This window comes from Hypoxylon fragiforme (assembly GCF_022984875.1).
Source record: "Hypoxylon fragiforme strain CBS 206.31 chromosome Unknown GGS25scaffold_2, whole genome shotgun sequence".
Taxonomy (NCBI): Eukaryota; Fungi; Ascomycota; class Sordariomycetes; order Xylariales; family Hypoxylaceae; genus Hypoxylon; species Hypoxylon fragiforme.
Genome location: NW_026054757.1, coordinates 2,518,369 through 2,534,474, shown reverse-complemented (window position 1 = coordinate 2,534,474; position 16,106 = coordinate 2,518,369). Strand labels below are relative to the sequence as shown.

The 16,106-nt window shown below is 47.4% G+C and overlaps 5 protein-coding genes across 5 annotated transcripts; 2 read left to right on the top strand and 3 right to left on the bottom strand.

Annotated features, from left to right (window-relative positions):
- Positions 1–1,170: 1,170 nt before the first annotated feature.
- On the bottom strand, positions 1,171–2,596 carry GGS25DRAFT_513020 (phosphoesterase-domain-containing protein; the record flags this gene model as incomplete). The annotated part of the gene is made up of 3 exons (XM_049262844.1): positions 1,171–1,829; positions 1,955–2,308; positions 2,383–2,596. The coding sequence occupies 3 exons, from the start codon at positions 2,594–2,596 to the stop codon at positions 1,171–1,173; spliced, it is 1,227 nt and encodes a 408-aa protein (XP_049120263.1).
- Positions 2,597–3,898: 1,302 nt separating this feature from the next.
- Positions 3,899–5,365, top strand: GGS25DRAFT_131852 (DUF125-domain-containing protein). The gene has a single exon (XM_049256232.1). It carries the CDS (start codon positions 4,291–4,293, stop codon positions 5,230–5,232), a length of 942 nt encoding a protein of 313 aa, XP_049120262.1. The 5' UTR covers positions 3,899–4,290; the 3' UTR covers positions 5,233–5,365.
- On the bottom strand, positions 5,242–6,188 carry GGS25DRAFT_529287 (uncharacterized protein; the record flags this gene model as incomplete). Its single annotated transcript, XM_049265268.1, has 2 exons — positions 5,242–5,910; positions 5,966–6,188. 2 exons carry the CDS (start codon positions 6,186–6,188, stop codon positions 5,498–5,500), a joined length of 636 nt encoding a protein of 211 aa, XP_049120261.1. The 3' UTR covers positions 5,242–5,497.
- A 2,521-nt stretch (positions 6,189–8,709) lies between these two features.
- Positions 8,710–9,856, bottom strand: GGS25DRAFT_476656 (uncharacterized protein). The gene is made up of 2 exons (XM_049259794.1): positions 8,864–9,856; positions 8,710–8,729 (listed from the first exon to the last, which is right to left on the bottom strand). Exon 1 carries the CDS (start codon positions 9,219–9,221, stop codon positions 8,940–8,942), a length of 282 nt encoding a protein of 93 aa, XP_049120260.1. The 5' UTR covers positions 9,222–9,856; the 3' UTR covers positions 8,710–8,729; positions 8,864–8,939.
- Positions 9,857–10,829: 973 nt separating this feature from the next.
- GGS25DRAFT_513018 (uncharacterized protein) lies at positions 10,830–14,865 on the top strand (the record flags this gene model as incomplete). Its single annotated transcript, XM_049262843.1, has 5 exons — positions 10,830–12,633; positions 12,690–13,565; positions 13,734–13,807; positions 13,878–14,147; positions 14,224–14,865. The coding sequence occupies 5 exons, from the start codon at positions 10,830–10,832 to the stop codon at positions 14,863–14,865; spliced, it is 3,666 nt and encodes a 1,221-aa protein (XP_049120259.1).
- Between the last annotated feature and the right edge of the window lie 1,241 nt (positions 14,866–16,106).

The following is a 16,106-nucleotide window of genomic DNA, read 5'->3' as shown; positions in this document are numbered from 1 at the left end:
CCAGACCATAAGTGGATCGCAGTGGTTCCCTAAGCCGTTGCCGCAATGCAATACTGGAATCGGCGTACAACTCGTGGTTTTTTTTTTATATTTTTTTCTTTATTCTTTTTCAATTTCGTTTCCTCAGTACATACATACATACATACGATGCATACTCATGTTACGGCGTCCCGGAATCTGCATCAAGGCGTTTTGCGACATTTTATGATACCACCGAGTACACGGAACGGTAGGAAGGGAAAAGTGACTAGCCGACCGTTTTTTTACGACTCACGACTTCCGTTGCTTTACGAAATGTTACGACATGGCGGCCGACATTGGTGGATAATAGGTTGTGGTCTAATGCATAATTTTACCCACCTTGAACCTCCTTTTCCGCAAGGAACATTATCATCTCAGCAACAGTGGAGGAACAGTCGAAGGATTTGAAGGTACTGCGGAGGCACGGGGAGTTTCGCAGAACGAAGCATCCCTCTCTTTCATCATGACGCGCGGTGGTTATCGTGATTGAAATCATGTTTGCGACAGGATAGAGGTCTTGACAGTACGGGTACAGGTTTATTGCTATGAAGTAGCATTTAAAATACGTTAGCCCTTGCATTACTGCTCAATCGTATTGTAAGAGGTATTATTGTCCAATGCATCGTAGCTTCGGCTCCTCAACGTCTGGTGATGTTCATCCGGTGGGGTGGTCGTTTCTCATGCTACAGGGCCGTCTGCACGATCTCGGACGTTTCGAATCGTGCTGGCATGTATTATAAGACCAGGTATATAATGAGGAAGGGTGGATAGGAAGGGTGGCAAATGGAAAGGTCAGGCAAAAAATCAAAACAGATAGGTACACGAATAAGTTACGATAGGCGGTCCGGGTAACTTCGGACAAGATAAAAGCTAAGGGTACTTGGAATTGACTCGATCGATCCTGGACATATATACTATTCCCGTCACTCAAATTGTCTCGTGTGTTTTAATTACGTGCTGAAGTAATTTTGTTGTGTATGTGTTGTTCGTGTGTACATCTGAGAAGGTATGCATGTATGTACAAATGGACGCGTATTCGTAATAGTTCTATTATATATCTCTGTAGTGCTAGTTCTGTATATACTCAAGTATTGCAGGCATCAATGCAAGTCCTACTTACTGTACTTACTTACTTATCTGCTTGCCCATCTAATCACTTGGCGCGTACCCTTTAGGCGGATGTTGTCCATCAGGGGTCTCGAGGCTAGAGGTGTAATACACGGGCGCCTTGCTCCCCTTCCAGGCCTTCTTGATCGCGGGCAGCACGGTGCGACTGTGCAGGCCGCAGCCGTCGAGCGCCACGTTGGGGGCGGGGTACCGCTTGTTGCCGCCCTTGTCGTCGTTCAGGGGGCCGGCGTAGGAAGAGTTGAAGTACATGTCCTTGAGGGGGACGTCGCCGGACCAGGGGCGCACGGTATCGCCCGTCTTGTCGGCGACGAGCTTGAAGACGTTGGCGCCGACGTCGAAGCGGCCGAGGGTGTGCAGGTCCCAGTTGGCCTCGGCGGTGGCGATCTCGCTGTAGTGGCTGTAGTAGCTGTTGTCGGTGGTGCCGACGAGGTTAGCCGGGACAGCGTCACCGAGGAGGACGGCGAGGATCCGGTTCTGGATCGTGTAGGTCTCGTTCTCGTCGAAGGTGACTAGGACCAAGGTGTTCTGCATGAAGCGCTTGTCTTTGAGGAGAGGCTCGAGGAAGGTGCGGGTCCACGTGCCGGCAACGGTCACGGAGGTGTCGTGGCCGTCGCTGGTCATGTTCGGCGTTATGAACATCCACTGCGGGAGCGTCTCGGCTTCGAGGTCCTTGTAAAATGCTATTTTATGTCGAGTTAGTACTTGTTTTCGTAAATGTGGCCCCTGATATTCGGAAGGGGGTGCCGCTAGATCGTATAATGTGGAAGATGGAAGATGGAAGAATGAGTGAAGCAAATTAACTTACTAGTCAAATTCTTGATGACAGCAAGTCGATCAATGATGCCGGCATTCGCGTTATAAGAGACGGCCGGGTTGTGCTTCCGGACATAATCATTCTTGCCATTCTTCTGGTTGACGTACGCCATGCCCTCAAAGCCACTATACGGCATGTCCTCCTGGTAATGCCCCCACGAAATCCCCTTGTCCTCAAGTAGGTCGATCACTGTCGATACGTTCTTGTCTACCTGGGTGAATTCATCGTGTTGCATGCCTAGGTAGTCACCCCCAATAGACGCCATGTAGTTGGGTTGTGAAGGGTGCGTGACGGCGTGGTAGTTGGAAAGCGTTATGCCTTGCTTGGCTACCCATGCCAAGTTGGCTGTTGAGGATAATCAATAACTGTCTCCTATTGTATAAGGGGTCTTCATATTCCTTGTTGAGGAATTGACTTACGATCACCAATTGCCATGTCATAGTCTGTGTTTTCAAGCCATATGATAGCTAGCCGGTTGAAGGCTTTCCCTTGGACATGACTAGTAGGACTCAAAGTCTTTGCCGTAGCTCTAGCCTTTTCAACGTCGTCAGTTGCCGTTGCGGTATACGTATTTTCTGCCTGTGCAGCGACATGGGCTGCGAAGGTCAGAATAGGTAAAAATATTGAACGCATATCTGATTTAGGACGAGCCGACGAAGCTCACGACAAACGGAGAATCACTACGAGGTGAGAATAAGCCAAGGTTAACCACTGCCGGTGGTGTACTTGGCGTGTAGAGGAGTCCAACACTTCTTATCCCATGATCCATCCTGTTTACGCTCGTTCAATGAACCAACAGAAGCGCTATAATCGGCACACATGGGCTAGCCGACGAGAATCATTGGTAAATTCGGCCAATCCGAATTAGAGACCGAGAAATCTCAATGGCACAAGGTTGCATCTACTTCATTTACTTGGACTACTTGGGAAGGTCATGGATAAGGCTCTCCCTGTAGGTGGATGGGAGGGTAACACACTAAGTAAGCCTACTACTAGGTACCTAGGTAGGCAGCTGTAGGCTTTTGGTACAGGCCTGTAAGCTGACATGGGCGAAGATATAATGCTTCATACTGTATATAACAACGTTGCTGTCGCCACGTTCCGATTGATGAGTCCATCGCCTACAGTGTTGGTTATGCCGCTCTAAAGCGAGAGATCAACCATCTAACCTCTTATTGCCGTATCATGTTCGAATGAGTGCTGCACATATGTTTCTTTCATTATATCGTCTACTACCTCATACGTACTAGGTACTAGTTGTAGACGACGACGATTCCGAAAGCTTGATTTGATGATCATCGCCAACTAAGGCGGGGTCAACAGGGGCAAGGGTTATGACCTTGACGATGATCAGCGAACAGCAACTGTTGATCCGAGTAGGTATCCGATAGCTACTTACAGTAACTAGATGTATGTAGACACAAATGGCGCAAATGGGGGGGGCTTTTGATAGTCATGAACCAACTTGCAGCCTTACTCGTAATGGTTCTCCCAATGATGATTTGTTTATTGTAAACAATACGTAGTAGGTATCCATAGATATACACGGAAACCAATTTAAAGACGAGGCAGTGAGAATTGGCATTTGGATCGTTGGATAGAAGAAGGTATCGTGGAAAAGCGGGACAAGACAACGGGATGGTGGGACAGTGGGATAGTGGGACAGTGGGACATGATAGTGTGGTGGGACAGCAACAGTGCCTGCCCCAGGTACATCCATGGATACCAGGTACCCTAGTAAATGGCAACGTCACGATAATAATAAAAATGCTTGTTCGGGTTTTAGTTGCATTCCCCTGTCTTTTGACTAGGAACCTACTCGTAAAAAAACATGCATGTGGTAGTCATCCTTTCCCTAATTGGATACATACTCTCTTAGTTTACTGGGCAAGACTCAAGAGAACTTAGAGAAGAGTTCTACTATGTACACACGGAAGTCGAGATGTGATGTTTCAACTCCAAAGTTTCTAATGACCTAACCTTGAATAACTTTATAGGACATCGAGGTAGGCACTACCTAAGGGTACTCTAAAGGTACTGGGTAGGTACATACCAATACATGTATGTAGGTATGCTTAGTTGATGTAGTCAGCCACTGGCAACATAGATCTACCATTGTATGTCTCATCTCAACACATAACCCGGAAATTGTATCGAAGCTATCATGTACATCAAATTGATACTACATACTAACTACTAGTAATACGTATATTAAAATAGCCCATTCCGTACCTGATAAGCACTTCTCTATCCTTAGCTCCGACAAGACTTGGTTACGGAATTGGAACTAGCCATCATAACATCTTCGAGGGCCTAGGCATATCAACATGCAAATCGAGCTTCTTCGGGCGTTCTTCGTCCAGCTAGGCCTACAAGATGAACAAGGCCAGGAACATCTACCCACCTATTCACCATTGGCAACAAGTCCAACTAGTCTAGTCTACGACTCAGAGAACGCTGAAAGCGCTGGTGAAGGATCCGGTCTTGATGATCACCAAAATGATTGCCACCTATCCCCAACTTCATCCCGTCTCCCTCAATTCCTTGCCCACTTCACATTGGGGTTTGCTGATGGACTCACGGTACCGTTCGCTTTAACGGCAGGATTGTCATCACTGGGAGAAACCAGAACAGTTATATATGCCGGCACGGCCGAGATCTGTGCAGGATGTATCAGCATGGGCATTAGCGGATATCTTGCAGTTAAAGGCGAAAGAGAAATAGCCGCAGGACCAGGAACCGGCGACTGCGAAAAGAGGGAGAAACGAGAGACTGTGGAACAAGACTATATCCAAAAGTATCTCAGTCCGCTAGAGCTTCCGCCAGATCTTTACCAGAGTATCATCGCTCATATTGACAATCACCCCATCGCAGCACAGCGGCTATTATCAATAAGCGATCGATCGATAAACGGAGAAAATGGATTCCCTGCCGCTGTTGTTGGGCTGTTCATATCTTTCGGGTACCTGGTTGGAGGCTTACTGCCATTGTGCCCATATTTCTTCGTCGACCAAATAGATAGTGCACTGCGATGGAGCTTCGTCGTCTGCATAGTGTCACTCTTCATATTTGGGTTTGCCAAAGACTACCTGCTTCGCTATAGATTCGTCGAAGATGGTTGTTCGCAAGACGGAAATACGAGAACAGAGACAGCTACGCGAGACAAGATTAAAGGTGGCTGTTGGGAAGGCATGCGGATGGTTATCATGGGAGGTATTGCTGCCGTTGCTGCTGTTTTATGTGTTAGGCTCTTCGAGGAGGTTGTGTAGTAAGTTATTATTGTAGCCTTATTGCAGCATGAATACCCTACGCTTTTGACCTAACCTAAAGCATTCCTCTCTCAAAGAAGCCCCTGAATCCTGATGCATGGTGAGCTCGAAGGTAATAAGGTGTCTCTAAGGGCTTGTTTAAGGAGCTTGATCTTTCACTCTATGGTCCTTTCGTGAGAGCATCATAACAAGGCTTATAATTAGGATTCATCTGTCGGCTCAGATCGAGAGCTCTCTCTGATCACAAGACCAATCAAGTCATCATTTACATCACTCCAGGGGGAGGACCTCCCCGGCCTATCGTCGGTGGTAATCCTCCCCGAAGCATTACTGGGCCTCCACGCCCCATCATCGGCGGGTGTCCGCCCTGGCCAGGAGGAGGAAATCCCATCGCAGGGGGGTGCGGCGGCGCCGGCCCCATACCCGGATCTTGCTGTGGTACCGGCCAATTTCCTGCAGCTGGCGGTGGCATCCCCGGCATTGGCGGTATTGCCCCGTCAGGCATCGGTTCAGCATGGTCCCAGTGCTCTTCACCTATCTCACTTGCCACTGATTCAACGCTGGCATCGTTCTGAGATGTGCTATCCGACGTAGCCGAGCTGCTCGGAGAGCCTTTGCCTGAGTGCTTTGAGCCCCGTCGTGGACTTGAACGCCTCGAACGATGACCACGCGAGTGACCTATATAGGGGTAGTCAGTACTGCTCGAATCTGTACAATCCGAAACCTGACTCACGTCGCCGGCAATAGAACCACATGACCAATACTATCACTACGAAAACAACGAGAGCACTTAAGATGGGACCAACGTTTTGATCGCCTGTCGAGGTTGAGGTCGCTGCCGGAATGACTACAGCGGGTGTTTCAGTCGGCTCGGAGCCACTTCCTAGGGTCCAAGTTGTGATGAACGTGGAAGCAGGCCAAACAATGGTCTGTGTACGGATCGTTTGATCTGCCATATCGCTTTTCACAAGGACGTTTGTCTAGTCAAGTGCCGGGTGGGTGACCGAAACTGTGTGGCGGCGTGGTAGTCATAATCGACCTACGATACGGAATATTATAATCTCAGGAATACTACCTATCCATGTTGTTTTGCTAGTGCCACGGGGGTTCTGCGTTTGTCGTGAAGTACGAAACCGGTTTTCACATCAACACACGAATCATGCGAGGCCATCTTCGTTCACCCGTTTCCATTTCCCGAGACATGTCTGTGTATCGAGAAGGCAACGAGCCTATTATTGCCCGCCCGCCTCCGTCTTTAAGTACGTAACCCATCGATGCAATTTATACATACCCAACGGCCCTTGAGACGCGAATATGGCATGTACATATAGGTCTATACGAGCCATACAGAAACAAGTTGTTTCCTCAACCAAAGGTTGCGCGAGAAGCGGTACATTCCCTTCTATGGTAGCACATCCTCTGCATAGTGGTAGAGACATATGGCATATCCGGGAATGAATCTATGCTTACATACCTACCTACCTACATACCTAACTACGCATTCACAGACTATAACCATAGACACATATCCTCTGTCTAGATAAGATAGGCTGGCATTCAATAGCAGTATGGAAAAATCTGTGAAACATGACAGCCGATACCAGCGACGACGAGGGCTTCCTGCAAGGCTCTGCAGTTATCCGGCGGCAGCCCCATATCATACGACATTCCCCCTCCTCCGCCGCGCGCGTACCGGCATAAGCACGTTCATTTGCCTCGAAATATCTTTGATTTGATTGGAAATCCAACCTGACTGGCTCACAGTCTCCGTTAAAGCCCAGCGCCTGACATCCATGGCCCGCCGGATATCCCGAGGTGTGGGCTCGCACGACGTCGGAACCTTCACCTTACCTACATATATACACCTAGGTACATATGCCTGCTTCTATGGACAGTTACATAATCTCGGGATTGCCAATGCATCATGTATGTAATTTATTCACATATTTACTGGGCATATGGTAAGTGATGCCTATACACTAGTGGTAGAAGCCTCAGTGTTGCAGGTTCTCATCATTATCGAAGTCATACGATAGATGTCTAATGTCAAGGGTCCTAAATGGAGCCTAGATGGGCAGTTAGACAGAACAAAGACAGCTTACATAGGTACCTATCTATGCAGTTTCTATAGTCTTCGGGGAGATGTTAGAGATCCCCGCGCAACAACGATGCTGTTCTGCGACTTCTAGGCCCCCCCTCGTGACATATAACCCCGAGCCATGTAGGCAAGCTAGAAGTAGGGCACAAACATATATGTAGAAGAGACCTTGATGCCAGTGCCTGCAGCGATAGTCTTTGAGTTATGTTGTTACATTATGTAGGTGTGTTGGTCTGTCATGTGGGACAGGGGCACTTGCCTAGGTATGTGGTGCTATTCACATCCTCTATGCGCTTCTTGGCTCATGATTTAACAGGTACGCATATGTAGTTTGAAGTGAAGAATCAGGCCTTGCTAGTACATATGTATGAACATTCAACGTATTACGGGAAAGTACGAAGTATATAAAGAAAGGGGGGGGGACCTGTCGATTTGACTATCGACTCAATCGATGCCGTGTGCTGCCCCTGAAACGTCACTAGATCCCGAGAGCCAATGATTCATTTAGTAACCACGAGGTGCGTGTGGGATTCTACACGTAGTAATCGAGAGGGAAGAATCGTGCATGTGTGCAGAAAAGAAAAGGAAATGGCAAAACCAAAAAAGATTCTGCATATAGGTAGGTAGGTAGGTAGGTAGGTAGGTATAAGCTTACCGTAGTAGGGTGCCTTGTGGTGCGTGACCACCTGGGCAGATACCTAGATATTCAAGTATAAATCACATGGATGGCGTGCTTGTAATAATTACCTAGGTTAGGTAGGTACCTATCTTCCAGGACATTGGCATAACAACGAGAGCTACCGTTAATATAAGCCATGTAATATAATAATTGGAACTTGGAAAATGAGAGGTATATTTTGATATCCAATTCTTTGACCATCTAAGCATGCAGCGACTACCTATGAGATACCTGGTTTACCTGCTTTATATCACACCGTACCTATTATTGATATACTTCACACCCAAACCAAGAATTAAAAAAAAAAAAAAAAACATCCAAAGTGTATATTCAAAAGGGCAAATTATTGATTATAGCTTCGCTGGCACATGAGCGTCAGCAGCCTCCTATGCATGCCAATTAGGCAGAAGCATTTTGCACCTCAGTCACACCCCAACGGTAATGGCGCCATCGGAACTGACCCTAATGTCCTCCAAGTCCGAAACCAAATATTGAAAATCATGCTAGTAAGGTTGCTTGATTGCATTGCTGCTGCCTCTGGTGCTAGCTAGTAAGAAGTTCCTGATGGTGATGTGCTTTGCGTGTATGCATGTTGATATTGAATGATAAGACTTATTGAAGCCAGCCTCAATATGGTTTCATTGACTGATATGGCAATGAATGTAATATCGCCGCCTCGCGTTTTGGTGCTCAAAAGGAGCACGTACCCTTGGGTCTATCCTGATAGAACCAATAAGATGCCTGCCTGTGTACTGTCTGGGTAATGAAATATAGGTAGGTAGACATGAATGTCGATAAGCCTGAAAACAAAGCTCCGAGCTTACGATCGTCTCTGGAAGAATATATCTGCCTACCTGGATACCTACTCGGTGCCGATATGGGACGAAAGCTGCATTGCTCGCTACCTAGTAGTGGAGTAAAAAAAAAGAATCATGAATGCCTGCCTTCGACGTTGTTGACGTCCCACATATCACACCTATGACATTTTTCTGGCAGTGTGTGGGTTTGCGTTGCTACGATACAGTTCCGAATCCAGCACGGTCCTCTATGGTTGTTCTCCTTGACAAGGATGACCTTGTTGCGGACATGACTACAGGTCTGCTCGGTGACGGGGTGGCCGCATGAATACACAATGTTGAATTTCCAGCAGTGCCGCCCGTAGTCCGGGCGGATTGTAAGGACAATGCCGTCAACTACCACTTCCAAAGCCATAGTAGGCGTAGATTTTATCCTAGATATTCGTGAAAGAAAAGAAAAAGGTACCAGGGAGATATTGATCAAGTGAAAACAAGTGAAAATTACCTAGAGACGATCAGACCTACCTACCAGAGAAGCTTCTGTCCGAATACCTATCTGACTAACTTAGCAGAATGGAGAAGACTAAGTGGGCTAACCTAGATGATAGTAAGCAGATCTGATAATTCGTCTACCTAGGCCTTCAGTGCCTCAGTGCCAGGAAAGGGGGGGGAAATGCAAGCCAGGGGACACTGATCGTGGTTGAGTAGAGATTAGCGACGGTCAATCCGGACCTAGCTCGTTCTGTGGCAGATCTGGACCCCCTCAAATACCAACTTGGGACGGTACGGTGAAAAGAGAGACATGACATAGGGGATTGTTCGATTTGTTTGATTTATTCAAAGTTGGTCAAAGAGATATATGATGGGATTTGTTGTGGTTGGACAACGAGGAACAAAATGTCTTTCAGTAAGCACAAAAATGAAAGAAAGGAAAAAGAGATGTTACATTCAATGATGTTACCTGTCACATCGAAGTACTACTAGTAGTAGTAGTAGGATAGATCACAATTGACGGACATGTACAATACATAACATGTAAAGTAACAATGAATGAGTATCAGCAGAAGAAAAGAGAGAAGGCAGCAGCTGTTAGCCAGCTGACATGACCCTTTGAATCTGGTGGATAGGTCACGTGTGTTGACCAATCAAAAATTGTCTCTGACCTCAAATTGCTTTATTGAGTACTAACTACTACCAATGCAGTTAGTACGTTAAACTATTTAGCTTAAAATTCCCGGAACCAAGATGACCAGGCAGCAGCATTTTTTAAACTTCGGATTCTCGTCTATTGGATGGATCTCCCGAACGTTAAACTGTCCAGTTGCAGCAAATAAGGAAGGGACTTTTGCTGTACTTTGAACCACCTGGGAAACTACTTCGTGCTGGTCTTTGCTTTAGATCAAGACTAGCGGCTTCATGTCCGTCGTGGGTCCGAACTGTCGTGCCCTTTTGCTAGGCACCGAAATTATTCTTACATACTAACACAAGTACCCAAGTACTCTTACTGTTGTTGGTTCAACTTGTCCGTCCTCAAGCTCAAGGCAGCCGAATAACTCACAGTATCTTGCCTGCTACACCACTAGATCGTTGGAAGCTGTATCATGCGAGCTGTCTCGCTTTGCTGGCCTAGATGAACTCCATCTAGGCATAATATACTCGGATTCTAAGCGGTCAGGCGAGCCCTCTTACCACTTCGGCCGAGGCTGATTTATCATTTATCAAGTATCTACAACATCTACAACATCTACAATATCTACGCATAAGCTTTTCAACCCTCTCAGCCTCCTTCATCCCTTACAACTCGGTGTTAGGAAATATACCCTTTTGTTTTATTCGTACACGAGTGGCGCAAGATTTGAACCCCCCAAGCCTCATGTTGCTCTTCTCATCTTGCTAACAGAATAAATATACTTACCATCTTTGCTCCTATTAATTATATATATTTACTATATTAGGCACTACTGGCGCCTGGAGGGTTTCGATCTCGTGCAAACCCATCTGGAGGCCGTAGCTATCGCCCATCATGGAGTCCTTTCTTCCTCTTGGCGGTTTTCAACTGCCCTTCCAGCGTCGACTCAGTAGGCTGTACAATGATACCAAGAAATCTTCAGATTTCGTCAAGGATTCAGCCCACAGTCAAGATGACCCCGATATTAAAGCGCTACACCGCAAATTACGGATACAAAAAGATCGCTTGGTCAGCTGGGGTTTGGAATGGTCTGACCCAAATCAAGCTGCCGAAATTGACGAATCCCTATCCAAGGCAGGCCTGAGCGATCTGGTAGGAAGTATCATGGCTACTATCAAAGATATCCTCGCCGAGGCCGAGCCTTTATGGCTTGCTTCGAGACAAACTGTTAGGAGTGGGAAGTCATCGGAAAAGGCCTCCGGTGACCAAAAGATTTCTTTAGTCGTTTGGGATAAGGGAAGGTTTGAAGACCTACTAAAGGACTTGACTACATCTATCGACACACTCTGCGAACTGTCTCGAACGCGGTCTGCGTCAGTAACCTCGAGATCCGGCCTGGCCAAGTCATCCAAGGCTACTGCATCAACCGAAGACCTGCGAGTCTATAGTTCCACCAGAATTCGAGCGCCTGAGCAGATCAACCTTCAAACCCTCACAAGCTTGAGGTCTTTGCAAACTTCGGCCACATCGGAGACCAGGGCAGCTTCGGACCGACCCCAAGAGATTTTCTTCATGGGCAGAAATGCCTCTAGCGACCTAACTCAACATCAAGGACCGCAGTCAACGACTCCTCTACTCGTAGAATATGCGCCGTTTGACCCAATCTATTCTGCAACTGGTATTATGCCAGATATGACCCAGTTCGAGAAGCTGAGTGCTGGTATCCAAACAGATTCGCAAAGGTCTCCTGGCTCGTGGATTGGGTTACCCCTTTTACTTGGGTATCATGAAGATATGGAGAATTCGAGGCTGGCTTTGATCTATCAGTTTCCAGCCGGTTTCAATCCAGTAACCTTTGAGGGCTTGACCCAGAATCCTCTCGACAACTTGAGCACGTTGAATGAGCTTCTTAATCGGCCGGACTTCGAACCCACTTTAGAAGTCAAGTTCCGCCTTGCTCATAATTTGGTCAATACGGTATTCGACATGCACGCCCGAGGTATCACTCACGGCAATCTAAACACGTCTGCAATATCCTTTTGCAACTCTACCGGGAACCAAATAGATCTTCACACGGGCGAAATAGACGTTCGAAGGCCACTTGTATCATCCTTTGACCTCTTCCCCCAAGAGCCTACCCCTGGCGAGTCATCGCAGACCTTTTTGCTTCACCGTCACCCACTTGACCCCCGAACGACCAGTCAGTCACCTTTCGCTTCAAACAATGACAAGAGGACTCTTGACTTGTATTCGTTAGCGATGATGTTGGTTTCTATTGGCCTGTGGACTCAGCTCGAGAATCTTGTTCCGAACTTGGCGTCCCCCAGCATTTCAGAATCTGTTCTACAACAGTTGGCAATACGTTGCGGTACGCCGTACATGAAGTCAGTTCAGGCATGTTGGAATGCGGTTGATCACGAGCTTGCGAACCCCGGCTCGACGGACGAGATCTTGAGCCGAGTACAGATCAGGGTTAGCCGCTACCTCGAAGCTTGCTGCATCTTAGACGGAATAGGCAGTTTAGATGACAGATTGGGCGACGACCACGATATCTTCTCGCCAATACAGGAAGTAACTCGAGATATTCCGTCTGCATCCCTAGTAGGCCCATCTGTAAGGCGCGAGGCTCGTGCATCTGGTTCGAAAGCTTCTTCAGCCTCCGAACCACAGGGCGCAGATACTAAACAATCCGCACAATGTAAAGAACGACTTTTTATATCTCTCGGAATATTCAAATTGCTAACAATTCAGTAGCCGAGAAACCACAGGCAGCCCCATCACAACGCCCGAACGAATCACGGAAGAAGCTACGTCTATATCCTCAAGTGCCACTTTCCACTGAGAGCGTGGACCAATGGCACGAGACTCTCATGCCTCAAATTAACCTAGCTTTGCGTCACTTCTACAGAAAGCACCCCGAATCTGTCGAGATATCTCTGGAATCGGTTGGCGAATCGCCTCAGAAGACTAAGCCGACTGTTTTGGTGATATGCACCTCAGTAAGCATGGTACGAGCTATACTGAGGAAGAGACTCGGCGCATTCTTCGATGGCGCAACCGGATTTGGCTTGCAAGTATGTCGCGGTTCTATGGTGCGGTCCCGCAAAGGACCGACGAAGGGCGTAGACAAGAGTCAAGAGCCTACTGCTCCTAGTGAGTGCAGTAATGATAGTGAAGACGAAACGGACGACTGCAAAGCCGCGAATCCCGATTTCCAGGAGAAACCGCATAATGGCGCAAGTCTTGGCGCGTGGATAGGCATCAAGCACCTCCCACCTGTCAGCCTCGGGGGTCTCATTATTGTGGATGATAAGCCTTACGGAATGACAGTCCATCACATGTTAGATGATCCAGAGCCAGCTGTACAATCGGCGCCTACGGACCAAGGAGACGAGACCAGGAGAGCTAGTGCACCTACTCGAAGTAGTGCGGCGGCCGGACACATGGCGCTTCTGAACGAAACAGAGTCGTCAAACGAGGACAGTGATGAATACGCTGGGGAATTCTCCGACTCGGACGGAGAACAATCGCTTACGGATATCACTAGCGATGACGATGAGGACGATGAATCTGATGAAGAATTCACAGAGCCAGGAGATATACCAGGTGTAGAACCCGGCTGTGGAGACGGTACGTAAGGTTCCCCTTCAGCTACGGACCCCAGTTTCAGATGGAAGCAAAACGTAGGAGCAGTACTTTCTCGGTATTCCATGTGTAGTGGAATATCCAAGCCATGGGCACCATTTTCTTTCAATACTCCTCATTCCATGGACCTACGGCTAAACAGAATGCGCGCAGGATACATAATCACCCAACCTGCCCTTGACGATGTGCCCGAAGGATTCTACCCTTCGGAAGAAACAATGGATGAGGTTAGTTGTTCTCGCAAATTTCACCACCCAACACTGATTCCCAATGAAGAGAGACTAATACACTCCACAGGATCATACCGATACATACAGGCTTGGTGAAATTTACGCTTCGTCTGGAATACGACGGCGCACCGAGAACGGTCTCGTCCACGAGATTGACTGGGCCTTGATTGAATTCCAGGATGAGAGACTTCCTCCAGATAATATGATTCCTCGTGCTGCGTCTGGCGGTACCCGTTCTACATCCTCGGTAGGAATCATCCAGCCCACGGAAGTTGTTCCAGCAAAGTCCCTCCCAGGACTAGAGGTGCAGTGCATGGCACGGACGAGCGGGCTACAAGTAAGTAACATTGGATGAGGATATACACCGGCAATTATTGGCGAGACATCAGCTGACCATGTTTCCCTCCGAATAGATGGGCCAAATTATGCCGGCCATGACCTCTGTCAAGATTTACGGCCGAGCATCGCCTAGTCATACATACCAGATCAGTGGCAGATGCGCAAATCTTCGTGCACATGCACCCATCCCCGCCACAGAAGACCCGCCCAAGATGTACCCCCGATCTAAACTTCCTTTGGGCGTTCCAGGCGACTCGGGCGCGTGGGTTGTAGATAGACGTTACGGTCGTCTCTGTGGGCACGTTCTGGCTTGGAGCGAACGCAAACAGGTCGCCTACATATGTCCAATGGAAGTCCTCTTCCTCGACATCGCAGAAACATTAGAGGCAAGGGACATCCGACTTCCAGGCGGTAAAGCCATCGTCACCTACGCAGGACCCGACGGCGACGACGAAGACGAGGTCGTCGAGATTTCCGACTCGGAGGTTTGGAGCGAATCCGGAAGCATCGTGGATAAAGACGAGATCCGCGAAATGCAGCAGGAGGCGCGAGGTGGAGGGAAAAGCGGTAGCTTGAGGAGAACAGGATCCAAGGATGATCCGTCCAAGAGGTTTTCTTTCCACAATCGCGAGCAGCAGAAGAAGCAACGCGGCAAGGAACCTGATAATGGCGAAGGAGGGTCGCTGGCTACGGGTGTGGAGAAGATGCAGTTATGATAATCGATTAGGTGAAATTTAACCAGTGGTTAGAAAAGGAGGGGAAGGGGGTTTTCTCCCCCGCAAAAGAAAAAAGGGGTGCGGGGTGCGGGGTAAGGGATAAGGGATAAGGGTATCTACCTAAACATAGGTACCCAGACAACATTAAATGTAATGACATGTATGGATGAAATGAGTCAAGATGAAAGATACCCTTTAAATATTATTTTGATTCATTTCCATAGGTAGTCGTCATCCTGTACAAAGTACTTACTTGTCTGCCTACCAGGCCCTACCCAGGGAGGTAGTTACTAAGTAGCATGCCTATATAATTCCGGTGGCTACACTAGGAAAGGTGTAAAAAAAAAAGAGTAAACCCCTCCTAAAGGAATACCCTTATTAAGGTTTTAATCAAATTCTTAACATTTACGTGTAAATCATGTGCTTAAAGGTATCCTTGCAAGGGCTTATTAGCGTGTAATTTTGAAGATGTGCCCTACTATACATACATCGGGGTGACGTGATCCATCGAACACATTTATCTCTAGATTACTTAAGCAAGATTAGAGCATATATCTAAGTTCCGGTCGTCCATTTCTCTTTCTACTGTAACGGTTTTTACCAAACCTTAGGTAAACACCATATAACAGTTATGAGCCCGGTTCGCACCTTACACAGCTTTTATGAAAAGATCGTCTAGAGGCGTGTCTCAAAATACTCGTTTTTGAGTCTGAGAACTTCGCGATCATGGAAATCCTCCTATGATATATCTATTGTCTTGTCTGGCAAAGTTGGTTTGTCTTTGTCGTAGGTGTTTGGGTTGATGTATTCCTAGACTGATAGATGCTTGGCATTCTGCTCTAGAGCAGTGATCCACGCGATGAAATCCCTTCTTCAGGTCAGCTTTCGAGATCGGTTTCTTGGTATTGAGACATTTTGGATTGTATAGACGAGTGAGTATAGTAATGAAGGGATCAATGGGAATATTCAAAGTGTGCAGAGCTTTAAACAAACATTGGGATTTTTGGGAAAGAATTTTTGGAAAGAACTGTTTAGGGTGAACGCTTTGGATGATCTTTTATGGAAGCCTGTGCAAGGCGCGAACCGGGCTTATAACTATCATGTGGTATTCAGTGTGGCTAGTCAATAATAGCAAGAAAATCTCCAGGTCTTAGAAAGAGTGCTGTATTATCGATAGATGGACAAGCGGAGCTCGGCAATTAGGATTGAGAATATATACTCAGATCCTGCTTACGTAGTCC